At 42.5% G+C, this 20,553-nt stretch overlaps 1 protein-coding gene across 1 annotated transcript; it reads left to right on the top strand.

Annotated features, from left to right (window-relative positions):
- The first annotated feature begins 2,383 nt into the window (after positions 1-2,383).
- Positions 2,384-18,983, top strand: LOC102553553 (uncharacterized). The gene is given in 9 exon segments (XM_087601126.1): positions 2,384-2,403; positions 4,527-4,791; positions 4,793-6,311; positions 6,314-7,846; positions 7,849-8,012; positions 8,015-8,276; positions 8,279-9,562; positions 9,565-9,741; positions 18,964-18,983. Coding segments are annotated over 9 exon segments (5,244 nt in total).
- Positions 18,984-20,553: the final 1,570 nt, after the last annotated feature.

The following is a 20,553-nucleotide window of genomic DNA, read 5'->3' as shown; positions in this document are numbered from 1 at the left end:
TATGGTACATCTACACAATGGAATATTACTCAGCTATCAAAAACAACGGCTTTATGAAATTCGTAGGCAAGTGGTTGGAACTGGAAAATGTCATCCTGAGTGAGCTAACCCAAACACAGAAAGACATACATAGTATGCACTCACTGATAAGTGGCTATTAGCCCAAATGCTTGAATTACCCTAGATGCCTAGAACAAATGAAACTCAAGACTGATGATCAAAATGTGAATGCTTTACTCCTTCTCTAAAAGGGGAACAAGAATACCCTTGGCAGGGAAGAGAGAGGCAAAGATTAAAACAGAGACTGAAGGAACTCCCATTCAGAGCCTGCCCCACACGTGGCCCATACATATACAGCCACCCAATTAGACAAGATGGATGAAGCAAAGAAGTGCAGACCGACAGGAGCCGGATGTAGATCTCTCCTGAGAGACACAGCCAGAATACAGCAAATACAGAGGCGAATGCCAGCAGCAAACCACTAAACTGAGAATAGGTCCGCCATTGAAGGAATCAGAGAAAGAACTGGAAGAGCTTGAAGGGGCTCGAGACCCCATATGTACAACAATGCCAAGCAACCAGAGCTTCCAGGGACTAAGCCACTACCTAAAGACTATACATGGACTGACCCTGGACTCTGACCTCATAGGTAGCAATGAATATCCTAGTAAGAGCACCAGTGGAAGGGGAAGCCCTGGGTCCTGCTAAGACTGAACCCCCAGTGAACTAGACTGTTGGGGGGCGGGCGGCAATGTGGGGATGGTTGGAAGGGGAATACCCGTAAGGAAGGGGAGGGGGGAGGGGATGTTTACCCGGAAAGCAAAGAATTATTATTACGTATTAAATAAATTAAAAAAAAATTAAAAAAAAACAAAACAAAACAAAAAAAAAAAAAAGGAAACTTCCTGGCATAGGGAACAAAATGGCTACCTATAATGCCAATTGACATACCAGAAAAGTGAGCCCAGATTTGTCAACTGTTAGATTCATTAGTGAAAATAGTTTTGCAATATAATAGGACACTTGCCCTGTTTTATGCAGAACAAAGGAGTATTATATAGCCTTTAAAGAAATTGTTATTTCTGTACAATCCATTCAGAATTATAATGGGGCTGTAGTAAAAAAAAACATTTACAAAAAGAATACTTGAGATAAAATAAATGACTGGTGCCCTATCCACTTTCAGGTTCCAAGAGAGTAACTCTGATGTCAGTCATCATAGGGCCTTTGGCTCTCTTACTTCTACTAATTACATTTGGCTCTTACATCATTGATACAATAACTAAATGATAATCCCTATTTCAATCTCATTAAACTGATGATTATAAGATTCTAAAATTAACAAGTACCCATCACAGAGTCAAGGATTTGACCAGAGACACACTCCAGTGGGGAATGTAATGCCCAAAATTAACCTGTAAGCCCCATCTGCCCTAGGGCCAAGTAACTTCCTAGAATGCTGGGAGTTGTAGTTCTTGGAATATAGTAAAGCCTCATAGGAAAGTATGGTGGCCTATAGGTTTGTCTTTGTAAACCCCTGCAACCTGCAAAGTTCACTTGCTCAGTATTTAATATTTAGTAAGATTGCTTCAAATTTGGCCCAAAATGGTGGGACTTGTTTTTCTCTGGTGAATCTCAAGATTAACACAACCTTCTCTCCCCAGCACATGCTCATGCCAAAGTGTTTCCTCTGTCCCTATTATCAGGGAAAGAAGAAGCAAGGTCTGGATATGACAGAATTATAGATGGAACAAGAGCAGCTACACAAACTAGGTTCTAGAAAGTTCTCTGATCTTAAATGCATTGATTTTATTAGACTGTGGACATATTAATTAATACGAAGCTATGTTCCAGTCCTGAAATTCTTGACAGTTGCCAGATAATTCTCATTTGGAGGAGCCATCCTGTGACTTGTGGGACATTTAGCAGCATCTCTAACCTCCGCCTACTAGGATACTTTATTCATCCCCTGCTATCATGGTAATTAAAAACGTCTCCAAATATCCTTTGAGAAACCAAACCACACAACTCCAGCTGAGAATAACAGTTATGAAATCACATAGTAAGAGGGTGACAACCAGGCTAGAAAAATATTCCCACAGAGGGCAGAGATTGCATTAAGCCTTTTATTGAACACATGGAACATATAAAGCAAATGTTGATGGGGAGCATTTAAAAACAAGAACCCCAGGGCCTTGAGTGAGCAGTAAATACCCTTCACTCAACATGGACTAATAACCATCATCAATTACTTGAAGAGCCCTTGGTTGAGATGGGCTGCAGCGAAGACTACAGATCCCTGGGAGGCAGATTTTCCAACACAGTGAAAGCTTTGCTTTTAGCTATTCTTTTAAAAGAAAAGGGGAAAAAATGCAAATAGGTCATGGGGAGAGGGAAAAGGAGGTGAGAGAGTAGGGATTGGGGGCAAGATAGATGGTGGATTTTCAAAATCTGTAATGAAGAGCTGGGAGACAGAGAGACCAGGGAGACTGAGGTCATTGAAGCAGTGGCTGAGTGCTTGCCTAGCAGGTGAAAGGTCCTGGATACCATTCCCAGCGTCTCAAGCTAGCAAGCAGGTAGACAAAACAAACAACGAAAAAATCCAGTAAGGAGAGGTGAGACAATACTGAAATGCTAGACTGCCTGAACCTGGTAAACTCCGGGGATTAATGAGAGGCCTTGCTGCAATAAATGAAGTGGAAAGGTGTGAAAAAAGATACCTACATCAACTATGGACCTACACACATCTACACACACACACACACACACACACACACACACACTCATACACACACTCACACATTCACACACATGCACATACACCTGCACACACACACACACTCATACACACACTCACACATTCACACACATGCACATACACCTGCATGCACACACACACTCTCACACATACACACCATGCACACATACACATGCACACATACTCCTGTATACCCACACAGCTGCACACACATGCACTCATGCACACCTGCACACACAACTGCATACACACACGTGAGCACATAATTATAAACATATATACACATTCACACATACTGCAAACACATACACAAATAAATAAATAGTATAAAAATAATCAAAATAAAATTATAACTTTATATTATAGTCATGCTTAGATTCTTTCAGGAGTCTAAAAGATTACATTTTAAAGGTTTAAAATTTTTAAACTTATGTATATTTGACTACTGAAACTGGCTTAGTCTGGATGGGCATGTTGAGTGTGGTAGAAGATGGAAGTTTTCACTCTGCTGTCACAGACCCCCTTATCATCAGTTAAGTCCTAATATGATTTATTTTTACCCCACCCCCTCTTTAGTCATATAAATGAGATTGAAATATCTTGTGCAAGATCATTGCTTTGGAGGACTGTGCTAGCTAGTTTTGTGTCAACTTGACATATAGTCATCTAAGAGGAGAGAGCATCAGTTGAGAAAATTCCTCCATCGGATCAGGCAGGCCTGCAGGGCATTTTCTTAACTAGTGATTGATGGGGGAGGCACCACCCTGGGCTTGTGGTCCTGGGTTCTATAAGAAAGCAGGCTGAGCGAGTCAGAAAGGAGCACTTCTCTGTGACCTCTGCACTAGCTCTTGTTTCTATGTTTCTGCCCTGTTTGAGTTCCTGCCTTGGCTTTCCTCAGTGGACTGTAATATGTAAGCCAAATAAACCTTTTCCTTTTCAAAAAAAAAAAAAAACATATATCAAGTCAGACGTCCTTGGTACTGAAATAGCTGCATTGATGTGGTTACAGCCTTATCCCATGAATTCCAGGATGAGAAACATCTGCCTAGTTATCCTTGGCACCGAAATAGCTGAGCTAATGAAACTGTGTAATCTTAAATGACTATTTAAGCTGTACCTTTCTGTTGCTCGAGGCTCTTCACATCCCTCCTGTGTGAGGACCGTGTCGAGCCCCAATGCATTGGTATCCCAAAGTAAACCTCTTGTTTTTACATCAAGACTGAGTCCCGTGTGTTGGTGGAGTGGTGAGTGTCCTCAGGACTGGATCGAGAGTCTCCTCTCTCTGAGGTTCTTTAATTTGGGGGCTCGTAAGGGATTTACAACCACCCCCTCAACACTGAGACTGCTCTTGGAGGTAAGGTGGTGCCTTTAACTGTTCTGTCTTTTTGTTTATGTGTCCTAGTTCTCTAATTACCGGTCACTCATGGGAGTGTTTGGCCTGGTTCTGCAAGCTACATTCTGTAGCAGCCATTTGAGCACTCCTGAGAGGGCTCTGGCTGCATTCTGTAGCAGCAGGTGTTCTGTTTTTCTGTCTGTGCGTCCGGACTCAGTAAGGAAGTTCTGTAGCAGCTGTTCAGGCGCTTGTAAGAGCATTTGGACTGAGATCAGTAGACATACTAGGGGATCTCAGGCTGCCAGCCTGGGGGATGCCCCAGGGTCTGGGGAGGACCAGGGATGCCTGGTAGCCTCCGGTGTGAGGTTTGTTAAGCGCAAACCTGATCAGTTTTTTTCTGTTGCCCGCTGTTTCCTTCGGGCATCTGCCTTCTAGGACTCTTTCTCTGTCGAATTTGTTAAGAAGTAGAAACGGCCGCTGTCTTGTGGATATTTGTGTCTCTTGTCTGTTTATCTTTGTCCTCGTCCTTTTGTATTTTGGAACAGTGGGTTAGAAGATCACTACCCCCCTCAGTCTCACCCTAGACCACTGGGGAGAGGTGAGGGCAAGAGCACACAATCTGTCCGTGGAAGTTAAAAATGGACCATGGCAGACTTTCTGCGTCTCTGAGTGACCAAAATTTCAAGTCGATTGCCCCTCCCCAGGGATCTTTCAATATGGAAACTATAAAGAATGTTAAAAAAGTTGTTTTTCAGCCAAGGCCGCACGGACACCCTGATCAGCAACCATACATCCTAGTCTGGGAGGATTTAACTCGAACACCTCCTCCTTGGGTGAAACCGTGGGCTAATCAATCCTGGCGACTGCCAGACGAACAGATTCTGGCAGTCCAAACTTCTGATGGGGAGTCCTCACGACCGGCTCCTCCAAAAGTTTATCCTGATGCTCAGGAGGATTTGCTCCTCCTGGATTCTCCTCCTCCTTATCCCCCTGCCCTCTCGCCTACCCGACCTCCTGAACCCATTGCCCTTCCGGCTGCAGATGTTTCTGGTCCTGCCCAGGGAATGCACAGCCAGCCGGCACCCATTCCTGACTCCTCTACTGGCCCAGTTTCTGTCTTTCCCTTGTGGGCTTATGGATCTCCCCCGGGTCCAGGTGAGGGGATGCAGCCCCTTCAGTACTGGCCATTCTCCTCTGATCTTTATAACTGGAAACTTAATCATCCTCCCTTTTCAGAAGACCCTCAGAAACTAATCAGCTTTATGAGTTCCATTATGTTTTCTCACCAACCCACATGGGATGACTGTCAACAGCTGTTACAGGCTCTATTCAGTACAGAGGAAAAGGAGAGGATTTTGCTGGAGGCTCATAAGAATGTGCCAGGACCAGATCGACAAATGACCCGACTACCAAACCTTATTGATCTTGGATTCCCCCTTTCACAACCCGATTGGGATTACAACACCCCAGAAGGTAGGGAGAGGTTGACAGTCTACCGCCAGGCTCTAGTGGCTGGTCTCTGAGGGGCAGCAAGACGCCCCACCAATTTGGCCAAGGTAAGAGAGGCACTGCAGGGACTCACTGAACCCCCCTCTGTGTTCTTGGAGCGCCTCATGGAGGCCTACCGCAGGTACACCCCTTTTGATCCCACCGCAAAGGAACAAAAGGCCGCAGTGGCTATGGCTTTTATAGGACAATCTGCCCCAGACATTAAGAAAAAGCTACAGAGGCTAGAAGGATTACAGGATATGGACTTGAGAGATTTAGTAAAGGAAGCAGAGAAAGTGTATCATAAGAGAGAGACAGAAGAGGAGAAGGAGCAAAGAAAAGAGAAAGAAAGAGAAGAACGTGAATTGAAAAGGGAAAGAGAAAGAGACAGGAGGCAGGAAAAGAATCTTACTTGGATCCTGGCCGCAGTAGTAAGTGACAGGGAACGCGGTACTAGAGGAAGAGACAGAGGTAGGTGAGTGAGAGACCTGGGCAATCACATACCTTTGGAAAAGGACCAGTGTGCTTATTGTAAAGAAAAGGGACATTGGGCTCATAAATGTCCCAAGAAAAAGGAAACACCCCCACCTAAAAAAGTGTTAACCTTAGAAGATGATGACTAGTGGGGACGGGGCTCGGTGCTCCTCCCTGAGCCTAGGGTAATGCTTAAAGTGGAGGGGAAACCTGTGGAGTTCCTAGTTGATACAGGAGCTCAACATTCTGTCTTGCTTCAACATCTGGACCACTCTCTAAAAAGAAATCATGGGTTGTGGGAGCTACTGGGCATCATCAATACTCATGGACTACCTGAAGAACGGTAGATTTAGGAGTGGGCCGGGTATCTCACTCATTTTTGGTCATTCCTGAATGTCCTACTCCCCTTCTGGGGAGGGACTTGCTAACCAAAATGAGAGTCCAAATTACATTCTCTCCTCAAGGGCCTGCCGTGACCCCCAATCCTGATGTAATTGCTACTTTGACTTTAAGAATTGGAGATGAACATAGACTTTTCGATCTCCCACCAGACAACTACCTACAGGAACTCACTACCTGGATGAATAAGATTCCAGGAGCTTGGCCTGAAACTGCAGGGCTTGGGCTGGCCGCTCACCAGCTCCCAGTGGTAGTAGAATTAAAAGCCACTGCCACCCCTGTGGCAGTTCGACAGTACCCCATGAGTCAGGAGGAAAGAGCTGGCATCCAGCACCTCCTCCAACTAGGGGTACTAGTCAAATGCACTTCACCTTGGAATACGCCCCTGCTGCCTGTTAAGAAACCAGGGACAGGGGACTACAGACTGGTCCAGGACTTAAGGGAAGTAAATCGTAAGGTACAGGACATACACCCTACTGTGACAAATCCATATAACTTGCTGAGTTCTCTACCTCCCAACCGAGTTTGGTATACTGTGTTAGACCTTAACGATGCCTTCTTTTGCCTGAAACTTCACCCTGCTAGCCAAGAGATCTTTGCCTTTGAGTGGAAGGACCGAGGGTCTGGCCTAAATGGACAACTGACATGGACCAGACTCCCCCAGGGATTTAAGAATTCTCCCACTCTCTTTGATAAGGCGTTACATCAGGATCTGGCTCATTTCCAGACCAGCAACCCCCAGGTAACTCTCTTGCAGTACGTCGATGATCTCCTGCTGGCAGGGGAAACTGAGGACGAGTGCCGCAGTATGGACCTCCTCCTGAGAGAACTATCCCAGCTTGGATACAGGGCATCAGCTAAGAAAGCTCAGATCTGCAAGAGAGAGGTAAAGTACTTGGGGTATATTCTAAAAGCAGGAAAGAGATGGCTAACAGACACCAGAAAAAAAACTGTGACTCAGATCCCCGTTCCCCACACACCCCGCCAAGTGCGTGAATTTCTGGGAACAGCAGGATTCTGTAGACTGTGGATACCAATATTTGCCCTGCCGGCAGATCCTCTATATCCTCTAACCAGGGAGAAAGCCCCTTTCATATGGGGAAAAGAACAACAACAGGCCTTTGATTCTATCAAAAAGGCCCTCCTCACGGCCCCAGCACTGTCACTACCAGATGTGACTGAGCCTTTCACCTTATATATAGATGAAAAAAAGGGAATAGCAAGAGGGGTTCTGACTCAACAATTAGGACCCTGGAGGAGGCCAATAGCATATTTATCCAAAAAACTAGATCCTGTGGCTAGTGGATAGCCTGCCTGCTTACGGTCGATAGCAGCTGTAGCCTTGCTGGTGAAAGACTCTGATAAGCTGACCTTTGGACAGCACCTGATTATAGTAGCCCCCATGCGCTTGAAAACATCATCAGGCAACCCCCTGAGTGCTGGCTGTCAAATGCCCGACTGACTCACTACCTGAGCCTCCTTTTAAATGAGGACAGAGTCCAGTTCTCACCTCCTGTCACCCTCAACCCTGCCTCTCTGCTGCCTGAGACTGATCTGAAGCTGCCACGGTGCTTCATGACTGTCAAGAAGTCCTGGCTGAAGAAACTGGAGTACGTCGGGATCTCAGAGATACACCCCTGCCGGACGCCCAAGTGACGTGGTACACAGATGGTAACAGCTTCCTAGATGGAGGTAAAAGGGTGGCAGGGGCGGCAGTGGTAGATGGAGAAAAAGTCATCTGGGCCAGCAGCCTGCCAGAAGGAACTTCGGCTCAGAAAGCAGAACTAATAGCCTTGACCCAGGCCCTGCGCTTGGGAAAAGGAAAAAACTCAATGTCTACACTGACAGTCGATATGCCTTTGCTACTGCTCATGTACATGGAGCCATCTATAGACAAAGAGGACTTTTAACCTCTGCAGAAAAGGACATTAAAAATAAACAAGAGATTCTAGAACTTTTAGAAGCCGTCCACGGGCCTCTTAAGTTGGCCATTATCCATTGCCCTGGACATCAGAAGGCTAGAAATTCAGTGGCCTTTGGAAATCAGTTAGCTGACCAGGAAGCTAAAAAAGTGGCAACAAGCGTAGTAACCCTTTTTCCCCTTTCTGATTGTCCAGTTCAGTCATATGTGACTAACTTGCAGTATACCAAGGAGGACCTCAAGAGAATGGCTGATTTGGGGTTCCATCAACACTCCCCTCAAGGGATATATGAGACAGGAGATGGGAAAAACATCCTCCCAAGGAAAGAGGCTGTTGATTATCTGCAACAACTGCATCAACTCACCCATCTGGGTGCCAAACACTTAAAGACTATTGTCCAGGCTTACCCCTATTACATCATCGGGCTGGGGGAACTGGCCGACAGGACAGTCAGAAAATGTGTTCCCTGTCAGCTGGTAAATGCCCAGCCTAGAAGACTCCCAAAAGGTCGTAGGCTGCGAGGAGACAGGCCTGGCAGCTACTGGGAGGTGGACTTTACAGAGGTGAAGGCTGCCAGATATGGCTACAAGTACCTCATAGTATTTGTAGACACTTTCTCAGAGTGGGTTGAAGCATTCCCCACCAAAGGAGAAACTGCTCAGATTGTGGCTAAAAAGATTCTAGAAGAAATCTTTCCCCAGTTTGGAATCCCCAAGGTAATGGGATCTGATAATGGCCACGCGTTCTTTGCCCAGGTAAGTCAGGGACTAGCCAGGGTCTTGGGGTTTAATTGGAAGCTACATTGTGTTTACCAACCCCGAAGTTCAGGTCAGGTAAAAAGGATGAATAGAACTCTAAAAGAGACCATGACTAAATTGTCCTTGGAGACTGGCATTACAGACTGGACAGCCCTCCTGCCCTTTGCCTTATTTAGGGCCAGGAATACCCCTGGCAGGTTTGGATTGACTCCCTTTGAACTCATGTATGGTGAACATCCACCTTTAGTAAATTTTAATCCCCACACCCCACCTGAAGTTCATATTTCTCGACCCTTTTACAGCAGGTTAAAGGCCCTAGAGACTATTCAGAAAGAAGTCTGGAACCAGCTCGCTGAAGCCTATCATCCCGGAGACCTGCAGGTGCCACACCAGTTCCAGGTTGGAGACTCAGTCTACGTACGACGGCATCGACTGCCAACCTTGAGCCTCTTTGGAAAGGACCCTATCTGGTACTGTTGACAACTCCCACAGCTGTTAAGTTCGAAGGAATCCCTACCTGGATCCATGCCTCCCATGTTAAGCCTGCAGATCCTCCAGATGAGGGATGGAGAGTGGAAAAGACGGAGAACCCCCTCAAATTGCGTGTGTGTCATCCTTCTGTTTCTGCTTTTGTTAGCCAATCTGAGTATGGTAAGTAGTTCAAACCCCCATTCCCCCCAGAAACTAACCTGGCAAGTCATCTCGCAAATAGGAGATACAGTATGGGAACAAAGCAAAATGGCCCCACTATGGACATGGTGGCCGCCACTCATACCTGACATTTGTTCCTTAATGGCTAGACTGGATACATGGGGCATCCCAAGATATACATATGAAGAAACACCTATGGACTCACATCCCATTTTGAAAAGGTCTCTCTCAACCAGAGTAGTGTCCTATGGGCAGATAATCCTGGCTACAAAGACTCTCCAGCCCAGAGGAGGTTGAGACAAACCCCTTTTTACGTCTGTCCCAGAGACGGCAGGACTAGGTTGGAGGCCCATAGGTATGGGGGGCTGGATCATTACTTTTGTAAACAATGGGCATTTAAAACCACTGGAGACTTTTTTGGAAGCCAATGTCTTCTTGGGACCTAATCTCAGTTAATCGAAGCTTTATAGCATCAGGGACCGACCCCCTAAATATTATATTTACCAAGAAAGAACAGGAATCCCAAGGTTGGACGAGAGGGAAGATGTGGGGATTGCGCTTTTATAAGACCAGTTATGATAACAGACTCATATTCTCCATTTGCCTTAAGATAGAGGCTCCTGTTTCTGTCCCCATCGGGCCCCATCTCGTTCTGCAGCCTCTCAAACCTCAGCCCAAACCTACGGTGTCCCTGGAGCCTGTGACAAGGACCCCTGCAGGGACTGAGGTACTATAATGCCTCTATCCACCTCTCCTCCACGTACTGTAGATCAGCTAACAAATATAGTTACCCTGGCCTATCAAGTGTTAAATGCCAGCAACCCGGAGGCTACCCAGTCCTGTTGGTTATGTTATGAAACAACACCCCTTATTATGAGGCAGTAGGACTTGTTAACTCAAATATATCTTTAGAAAGTTCTGACAATAAGTGTCATTGGAGACAGACAGGCCCTTGGTTAACAACCTCTACAGTATCAGGGAAAGGGACCTGTGTGGGCGTGGTCCTGGCATCCCACCAGAGCCTGTGTAACACCACCCAGTTGTTCAGCCTTAATCACGGATATCTGCCAGCCCCATCAGAAGGGTGGTGGGTCTGTAATTCAGGTTTGACTCCTTGTGTTTCTCTGGCCATGTTAAGTCAAAACGCCTCCTTTTGTGTCCTTGTACAGTTAGTACCCCTGTTAATTTATCATCCTGAAGAGTCATTCTTAGAAGAATATCTTACAGGCTACCGGAGGTTTAAGAGAGAGCCTAACAGTATGACCCTGGCTGTACTCTTGGGACTGGAAGTTGCCACAGGCATAGGGACTGGAACTGCGGCGCTAGCCACCCAAGCTTCCCATTACAGTCATAGATAAAGATATCCAGGCCCTAGAGAACTCTGTATCTAAGTTACAAGAATCATTGACCAGCCTGTCTGAGGTGGTTCTGCAAAACAGGCGCGGCCTAGACCTACTGTTCTTACAGTAAGGAGGTTTGTGTACAGCCCTAAAAGAAGAATGCTGTTCCTATATAGATCATTCAAGAGTGAATAAAGAGTCAATGGCCAAGCAGAGAGAGAGACTATCCATGAGAGAGAGAGAGAGAGAGAGAGAGAGAGAGAGAGAGAGAGAGAGAGAGAGAGAGAGAAACAAATGGAAGATGGTTTGAAGACTGGTTCACCCATCCCCTTGGTTGACTACCCTAGTTTCTACCCTAATGGGACCCCTAATAATTCTTTTGTTACTTCTAACCATATATACTAAATAGGCTAGTGACTTTTATTAGAAAAAATTAGCGCTGTACAATTATTAGTGTTGAGATAACAGTACCAAGCTTTTGCCTTAGAAGACCTAGATTCAGAAGTTCCATGATTAGAACTTGGCACAAAAGAAAATGGGGGAATGAAAGATCCCCGTTTGAGTTTTGTTTTAGGGATATTTCATTTTTTTAATAACAGTTTTAGCTGACATTCATGGAGAGAATGAATCCTTAGAACTGTGCCACTAGTGAAAGGAAATCCTGTCTAGAGTATGTTTCTTTACAAAGCTGTGTCACACCATCCTTTGGGCCCTCTGCTGGAAAAGTAGAATCAAGTCTCAAATAATGCCTTTTAAATTGTATCCTCTAGTATTATAGATGTAGGACAGTACTGTATCATACCTCTGTGGATATAAAATAGCTTGTACCTGCTTTATGATACGTAGTAGTGACCGTGCTTTATCAGAGCTGTTTTTAATGATGTTGCTCAGAATGTTTTCTTTCCAGATGATGATTGAGAAGCTAATTTAAAAAAAATGGTGCCAGGTACCACAAGAGTAACAGAACTGTGCTGTTTTCTCGGGTTTTGTTTTTTTAGTTTTTTTTTTTTTTTAATGGAGTGTGCTGGATGTCTCTACAGTTTTGTTCAGATGACTGCAGAACCTGGAAAAGCTGTTGCTGCTGCTGCTGCATAACACACTGCTATTATTGGTCTTTTTATATAAATATAAATATATATATACAGATATATAATTTGAATTTTTTGAAACTTTAGCTGTGCTGTCAACTTTGGAAAAAAGTATCCCCGTTTACTGTGTTGAGTTGGCACTGTACAGAAATTAACAGCCATATTGGTCTAGAAATGTTGAACTTAAGTTTTTTCCATTTGTACAGGGGTAACGCACTGTATTAAATATGTAAGGTCTTATCTATGTGGGTTTGATTACAATAACTAATAAAGTATTCTCTAAATAAAAAAAAAGACATCTTCCAAAAAACAAAAACAACAACAACAAAAAAAGATCCCTGTTTGATATTAGTGCAGCTATTTCTTAAGAATAAAAATCTTTTAAGCTGGCCCTTGCTTAGCCCCTAGATGTTAGACAATAGACCAGAAAGTACAGAAAGCACATTCCCACCCACTCTCTAGGAAGCTGCCAGACCATAAGAATAGAGGGTATAGAACATATTTACTGCAGGGCAATTACAAGACAGGAAACATCTCTGGGAAGCTAACTGATTACTATAAAAGTGAGATGTCCTTGGTACTGAATGCAGCTGTGCTGACATAGCTATAGCCTTGTCCTAGGAACTCCAGAAGAGAAACACCTGCCAAGACAGATATCCTTGGTCCCTTTCCTGGGAAACCCACGTTAAGAAAACATATATCAAGTCAGACGTCCTTGGTACTGAAATAGCTGCACTGATGTGGTTACAGCCTTATCCCATGAATTCCAGGATGAGAAACATCTGCCTAGTTATCCTTGGCACCGAAATAGCTGAGCTAATGAAACTGTGTAATCTTAAATGACTATTTAAGCTGTACATTTCTGTTGCTCGATGCTCTTCACATCCCTCCTGTGTGAGGACCGTGTCGAGCCCCAATGCATTGGTATCCCAAAGTAAACCTCCTGTTTTTACATCAAGACTGAGTCCCGTGTGTTTGTGGAGTGGTGTGTGTCCTCAGGCCTGGAGCGAGAGTCTCCTCTGTCTGAGGGTTTTTCACCAGAAAAGAAATTCCTCCCATCACAGAATAGTCAAAACACCAAATGCACAAAACAAGGAAAGATTATTAAAAGCAGCAAGGGATAAAGGTCAAGGAACATATAAAGGCAGACCTATAAGAATTACATCAGAGTTCTCACCAGAGACTATGAAAGCCAGAAGATCCTGGACAGATGTCATACAGACCTTAAGAGAACACAAATGTCAGCCAGGTTACTGCATCCAACAAAACTCTCAATTAATAGAGATGGAGAAATCAAGATATTCCATGACAAACCCAAATTTACACAATATCTTTCTACAAATCCAGCCCTACAAATGCCAATAAATGGTAAAGCCCAACACAAGGAGGCAAGCTACACCCTAGACAAAGCAAGAAACTAATCATTTTGCAACAAAACAAAGAGAAGACAAGCACAAACATAATCTCACATCCAAACACAAAAATAACAGGAAGCAACAATCACTATTCCTTAATATCTCTCAACATCAATGGACTCAATTTCCCAATACAAAGACACAGATTAACAAATTGGATATGCAATGAGGACCCAACATTTTGCTGCCTATAGGAAACACACCTCAGAGAAAAAGACAGACACTACCTCAGAGTTAAAGGATAGAAAACAACTTTCCAAGCAAATGGTCTGAAGAAGCAAGCTGGAATAGCCATTCCAATATCGAATAAAATCGATTTTCAACCAAAAGACATCAAAAAAGATAACGAAGGACACTTTATATTCATCAAAGGAAAAATCCATGAAGATGAACTCTCAATCCTAAATATCTATGCTCCAAATACAAGGGTAGCTATGCACATAAAAGAAACCTTACTAAAGCTCAAAGCACACATTGTACCTCATACAATAATAGTAGGAAATTTCAACACCCCACGCTCATGAATGGACAGATCATTGAAACAGAAATTGAACAGAGATATAGACAGACTAAGAGAAGTCGTGAACTGAATGGATTTAACAGATATTTATAGAACATTCTATCCTAAAAAAAAGGATATACCTTCTTCTCACCACCTCATGGTACTTTCTCCAAAATTGACCATATAATTGGTCAAAAAACAGGCCTCAACAGGTACAGAAAGATAGAAATAATGCCACGCATCCTATCAGACCACCACGGGCTAAACCTGGTCTTCAAAAACAGTAAGGAAAGAATGCCCACATATACAGGGAAGATGAATAATGCTCTCCTCAATGATAACCTGGCCAAGGAAGAAATAAATAAACAAATAAAGACTTCTTAGAATTTAATGAAAATGAAGGTACAACATACCCAAACTTATGGGACACAATGAAAGCTGTGCTAAGAGGAAAACTCATAGCTCTGAGTGCCTGCAGAAAGAAACAGGAGAGAGCATATATCAGCAGCTTGACAGCACACCTAAAAGCTCTAGAATAAAAAGAAGCAAACATACACACAGGAGGAGTAGAAGGCAGGAAATAATCAAACTCAGAGCTGAAATCAACCAAGTAGAAACAGAAAGGACTATACAAAGAATCAACAGAACGAAAAGTTGGTTCTTTGAGAAAATCAACAAGATAGATAAACCCTTAGCCAGACTAATGAGAGGACACAGAGAGTGTGTCCTAATTAACAAAACCAGAAATGAAAAGGGAGACATAACTACAGAATCAGAGGAAATTCAAAAAATCATCAGCTCCTACTACTATTCAAGAAAACTTGAAAATCTGCAGGAAACGGACAATCTCCTAGACAGATAACAGGTATCAAAGTTAAATCAGGAACAGATAAACCATTTAAAGAACCCCATAACTCCTAACGAAATAGAAGCATTCTTTAAAAGTCTCCCAACCAAAAAGAGCTCAGGACCAGATGGGTTCAATGCAGAATTCTATCAGACCTTCATAGAAGACCTCAAACCGTGGTTGGGGATTTAGCTCAGTGGTAGAGCGCTTGCCTAGGAAGCACAAGGCCCTGGGTTCGGTCCCCAGCTCCAAAAAAAAAGAACCAAAAAAAAAAAAAAGAAGACCTCAAACCAATACTATCCAAACTATTCCATGAAATTGAAACAGATAGAGCACTACTGAATTCCTTCTATGAAGCTACAAATACTCTTATACCTAACCCACACAAAGACCCAAGGAAGAAAGAGAACTTCAGACCAATTTCCCTTATGAATATCGACACAATGATACTCAATAAAATTCTTGCTAACCGAATCCAAGAGCACATCAAAATGATCATCCATCATGATCAAGTAGGCTTCATTCCAGGGATGCAGGGATGGTTTAATATATGGAAAACCATCAACGTAATCCACTATATAAGCAAATTGAAAGATAAAAACCACATGATCATTTCGTTAGATGCTGAGAAAGCATTTGACAAAATTCAACACCCCTTCATGATAAAAGTCCTGGAAAGATCAGGAATTCAAGGCGCATACCTAAACATAGTAAAAGCCATATATAGCAAACCAGTAGCTAATATTAAACTAAATGGAGAGAAACTTGAAGCAATCCCACTGAAATCAGGGACTAGACAAGGCTGCCCACTCTCTCCCTACTTATTCAATATAGTTCTTGAAGTTCTAGCCTGAGCAATCAGACAACAAAAGGGGATCAAGGGGATACAGACTGGAAAAGAAGAAGTCAAAATATCACTATTTGCAGATGATATGATAGTATATTTAAGTGATCCCAAAAGTTCCACCAGAGAACTACTAAACCTGATAAACACCTTCAGCAAAGTGGCCTGGTATAAAATTAACAAATAAATCAGTAGCTTTCCTCTACACAAAAGAGAAACAAGGTGAGAAAGAAATTAGGGAAATGATACCCTTCATAGTAGTCCCGAATAATATAAAATACCTCGGTGTGACTTTAACCAAGCAAGTGATAGATCTGTATGATAAGAACATCAAGCGTTTCAAGAAAGAAATTGAAGAGGATTTCAGAAGATGGAAAGATCTCCCATGCTCATGGATTGGCAGGTTAATATAGTAAAAATGACCATTTTACAAAAAGTATCTACATCCCCATCAAGGATGCAATCCCCATCAAAATTCAAACCCAATTCTTTTCTTTCTTTCTTTCTTTCTTTCTTTCTTTCTTTCTTTCTTTCTTTCTTTCTTTCTTTCTTTCTTTCTTTCTTTTTCGGAGCTGGGAACCGAACCCAGGGCCTTGTCCTTGCTAGGCATGCGCTCTACCACTCAGCTAAATCCCCAACCCCTCCAAACCAATTCTTCATAGAGTTAGACAGAACAATTTGCAAATTCATCTGGAGCAACAAAAAAAACTAGGATAGCTAAATCTATCCTCAACAATAAAAGGACTTCCGCGGGAATCACTATCCCTGAACTCAAGCAGTATTACAGAGCAATAGTGATAAAAACTGTATGGTATTGGTACAGAGACAGTGAGATAGACCAGTGGAATAGAATTGAAGACCCAGAAATGAACCCACACACCTATGGTCACGGTCATTTGATTTTTGACAAAGGAGCCAAAACCATCCAATGGAAAAAAGATAGCATTTTCAGCAAATGGTGCTGGTTCAACTGGAGGTCAGCATGTAGAAGAATGCAGATTGATTCATGCTTATCACCCTGTACAAAGCTTAAGTCCAAGTGGATCAAAGACCTCCATATCAAACCAGTTACACCCAAACTAATAGAAGAAAAGGTGGGGAAGCATCTCGAACACATGGGCACTGGAGAAAATTTCCTGAACAAAACACCAATGGCTTATGCTCTAAGATCAAGAATCGACAAATGGGATGTCATTAAACTGCAAAGCTTCTGTAAGGCAAAGGACACTGTTGTTAGGACAAAATGGCAACCAACAGATTGGGAAAGTTCTTCACCAATCCTACAACTAATAGAGGGCTAATATCTAAAATATACAAAGAACTCATGACGTTTGACTTCAGGGAGACAAATAACCCTATTAAAATGGGGTTCAGAGCTAAACAAAGAATTCACAGCTGAGGAATACTGAATGGCTGAGATACAGCTAAAGAAATGTTTTACATCATTAGTCATATGGGAAATGCAAATCAAAACAACCCTGAGATTTCACCTCACACCAGTGAGAATGGCTAAGATCACAAACTCAGGTGACAGCAGATGCTGGCGAGGATTCAGAGAAAGAGGAACACTCCTCCATTGTAGGTGGGATTGCATACTTGTACAACCATTCTGGAAATCAGTCTGGAGGTTCCTTAGAAAATTGGACATTGAACTACCTGAGGACGGAGCTATACCTTTCTTCGGCATATACCCAAAAGATGCCCCAACATATAACAAAGACACATGCTCCACTATGTTCATAGCAGCCTTATTTATAATAGCTAGAAGCTGGCAAGAACCTAGATGCCTTTCAACAGAGGAATGTATACAGAAAATATGGGACATCTACACAATGGAATTCTTTTCAGCTATCAAAAACAATGACTTTATGAAATTCATAGGCAAATGGATGGAACTGGAAAATATCATCCTGAGTGAGGTAACCAAATCACAGAAAAACATACATGGTATGTACTCATTGATAGTTGATATTAGCCCATATGATCAAATTACCCAAGATGCACAGAACACATGAAACTCAAGAAGGATAATGAAAATGTGGATGCTTGCTTCACTCCTTCTTTAAAAGGAGAACAAGAATACCCTTAGGAGGGCATAGGGAGGTAAAATTTAGAACAGAGACGGAAGGAACACCCATTAAAAGCCCGCCCCATATGTGGCCTGTACATATACAGCCACCAAACTAAATAAGATGGATGAAGCAAAGAGGTGCATGCTGACAGGAACCAGATGTTTATCTCTCTTGAGAGACACAGTCAGAATATGGCAAATACATAGCTGAATGCCAGTGACATACCACTGAAGTGAGAATGAGACTCCTATTGAAGGAATCAGAGAAATGACTGAAAGAGCTGAAGGGGCTTGAGACCCCATATGAACAACAATGCCAACCAACCAGAGCTTTCTGGGACTAAGCCGCTACCCATGGACTGACCCTGGGCTCCAAATTCTTAGGTAGCAATGAACAGCCTAGTAACAGGCACCAGGGGAAGGGGAAGTCCTTGGCCCGGCCAAGACTGGACCCCCAGTGAACAAGATTTTTTGGGGGAGAGTAGTAATGGGGGGAGGATTTGGAGGAGAACTCCCACATAGAACGGGAGGGCGAGAGGTTAGGGGGATGTTGGCCTGGAAACTGGGAAAAGGAATAACATTTGAAATGTAATGAAGAAATACCCCATTTAATAAAGATGGAGAATAAAAAAGATTAGAGGTGGTAAACTACAAAAAAGTAAAAAAAAATAGCCTAGATGTAGCAAAAATAGCATTAATTCAAAGTTAAGGGATACATCTGCCAGGCACTGAATCTTCTAGGACCTTGATCATGTCTTTGTAAGCTTCTGTAAAAACTTTTGTTCCATTGAAGTCCTCCAGCTCATGGTCTTTTGTAATGGGAGCCTGGACCCAATAAATACAACCAAAATATGGTGTTGCAAATCCTCCATTTTAACTGAGAATGAAGACTTTCCAAATAAACACTGCTTTTTGGAGAAGTCCTGAAATGTCTTTGTTTTCCCTTGAATTTAATAATAAAATATTGCATTTTTTGCAATTTACAATAAGTATTATGAGCAAAATATATTCAACACAAAATGTCTGAAAAATGAAGAATGTGTTTTTATAGTAAAGTTAGAGATGAATGAGAGATAGAATTATTCCTCAGTAGACAAGTGCTTAATGCTCTTCCAGAGAATCTGAGTTCAGTTTCCAATACCCATGTTGTTCAGTTCACAGCCACTTCCAACTCCAGATCCAAGTTATCTGACTCCATTTTCTTACCTTTGCTGGCACTCAAGCACACACACACACACACACACACACACACACACACACACACACACACAATGTTGGGTCCTCATTGCGTATCCAGTTTTTTTTTAAATATTTTATTTATTTATTATATATGAGTACACTTTAGCTGCCTTTAGACACACCAGACAAGGGCATCAGATCTCATTACAGATGGTTGTGAGCCACCATGTGGTTGCTGGGATTTGAACTCAGGACCTTGGGAAGAGCAGTCGGTGCTCTTAACCACTGAGCCATCTCTCCAGCCCCATCACGTGTATCCAGTTTTTTAATCATTGTCTTTTTATTGGGGAATTGAGTCCGTTGATGTTGAGAGATATTAAGGAATAGTGATTGTTGCTTCCTGTTATATTTGTGTTTGGATGTGAGATTATGTTTGTGCTTGTCTTTGTTTTGTTGCAAAATGATTAGTTTCTTGCTTTGTTTAGGGTGTAGCTTGCCTCCTTGTGTTGGGCTTTACCATTTAATATCCTTTGTAGGATTGGATTTGTAGAAAGATATTGTGTAAATTTGGTTTTGTCATGGAATATCTTGGTTTCTCCATCTATGTTAATTGAGAGCTTAGCTGGATACAGGAACCTGGGCTGGCATTTGTGTTCTCTTAGGGTCACATCTGTCCAGGATCTTCTGGCTTTCATAGTCTCTGGTGAGAAGTCTGGTGTGATCTTATAGGTCTGCCTTTATATGTCACTTGACCTTTTTACTTTACTGCTTTTAATATTCTTTCTTTGTTTTGTGCATTTGGTGTTTTGACTATTATGTGATGGGAGGAGTTTCTTTTCTGGTCCAATCTATTTGGAGTTCTGTAGGCTTCTTGTATGTTTATGGGCAGCTCTTTCTTTAAGTTAGGGAAGTTTTCTTCTATGATTTTGTTGAAGATATTTACTGGTTCTTTGAGTTGGGAGTCTTGACTCTCTTCTTTACCTATTATCCTTAGGTTTGATCTTCTCATTGAGTCCTGGATTTCCTGTATGTTTTGGGCCCGTAGCTTTTTCTGTTATACATTATCTTTGACAGTTATGTCTATTATTTCTATGAAATCTTCTACTCTTGCCATTCTCTCTTCTATCTCTTGTATTCTATTGGTGATGCTCGCATGTAATAGTCAAAACACCAAATGCACAAAACAAAGAAAGGTGACTCCTGATCTCTTCCCTAGGTTTTCTATTTCCAGGGTTGTCTCCCTTTGTTTTTCTTTATTGTTTCTATTTCAATTTTTATCTCCTGGATGGTTTTGTTCATTTCCTTCTCCTGTTTTGCTCCCCCCCCAGTAGTTCTTTAAGGGATTTTTGTGTTTCTTCTTTAAGGGCTTCTAGTTGTTTACTTGTGTTGTCCTGTATTTCCTTAAGGGAGTTATTCATGACCTTCTTAAAGTCATCCATCATCATGATAAAATGTGATTTTAAATCTAGATCTTGCTTTTCTGG

Source organism: Rattus norvegicus, chromosome X (genome assembly GCF_021556685.1).
Source record: "Rattus norvegicus strain SHRSP/BbbUtx chromosome X, alternate assembly SHRSP_T2T, whole genome shotgun sequence".
Lineage (NCBI taxonomy): Eukaryota > Metazoa > Chordata > Mammalia > Rodentia > Muridae > Rattus > Rattus norvegicus.
Note: the sequence above shows the minus strand (reverse complement) of the source record. Positions and strands in the feature narration are given on the sequence as shown.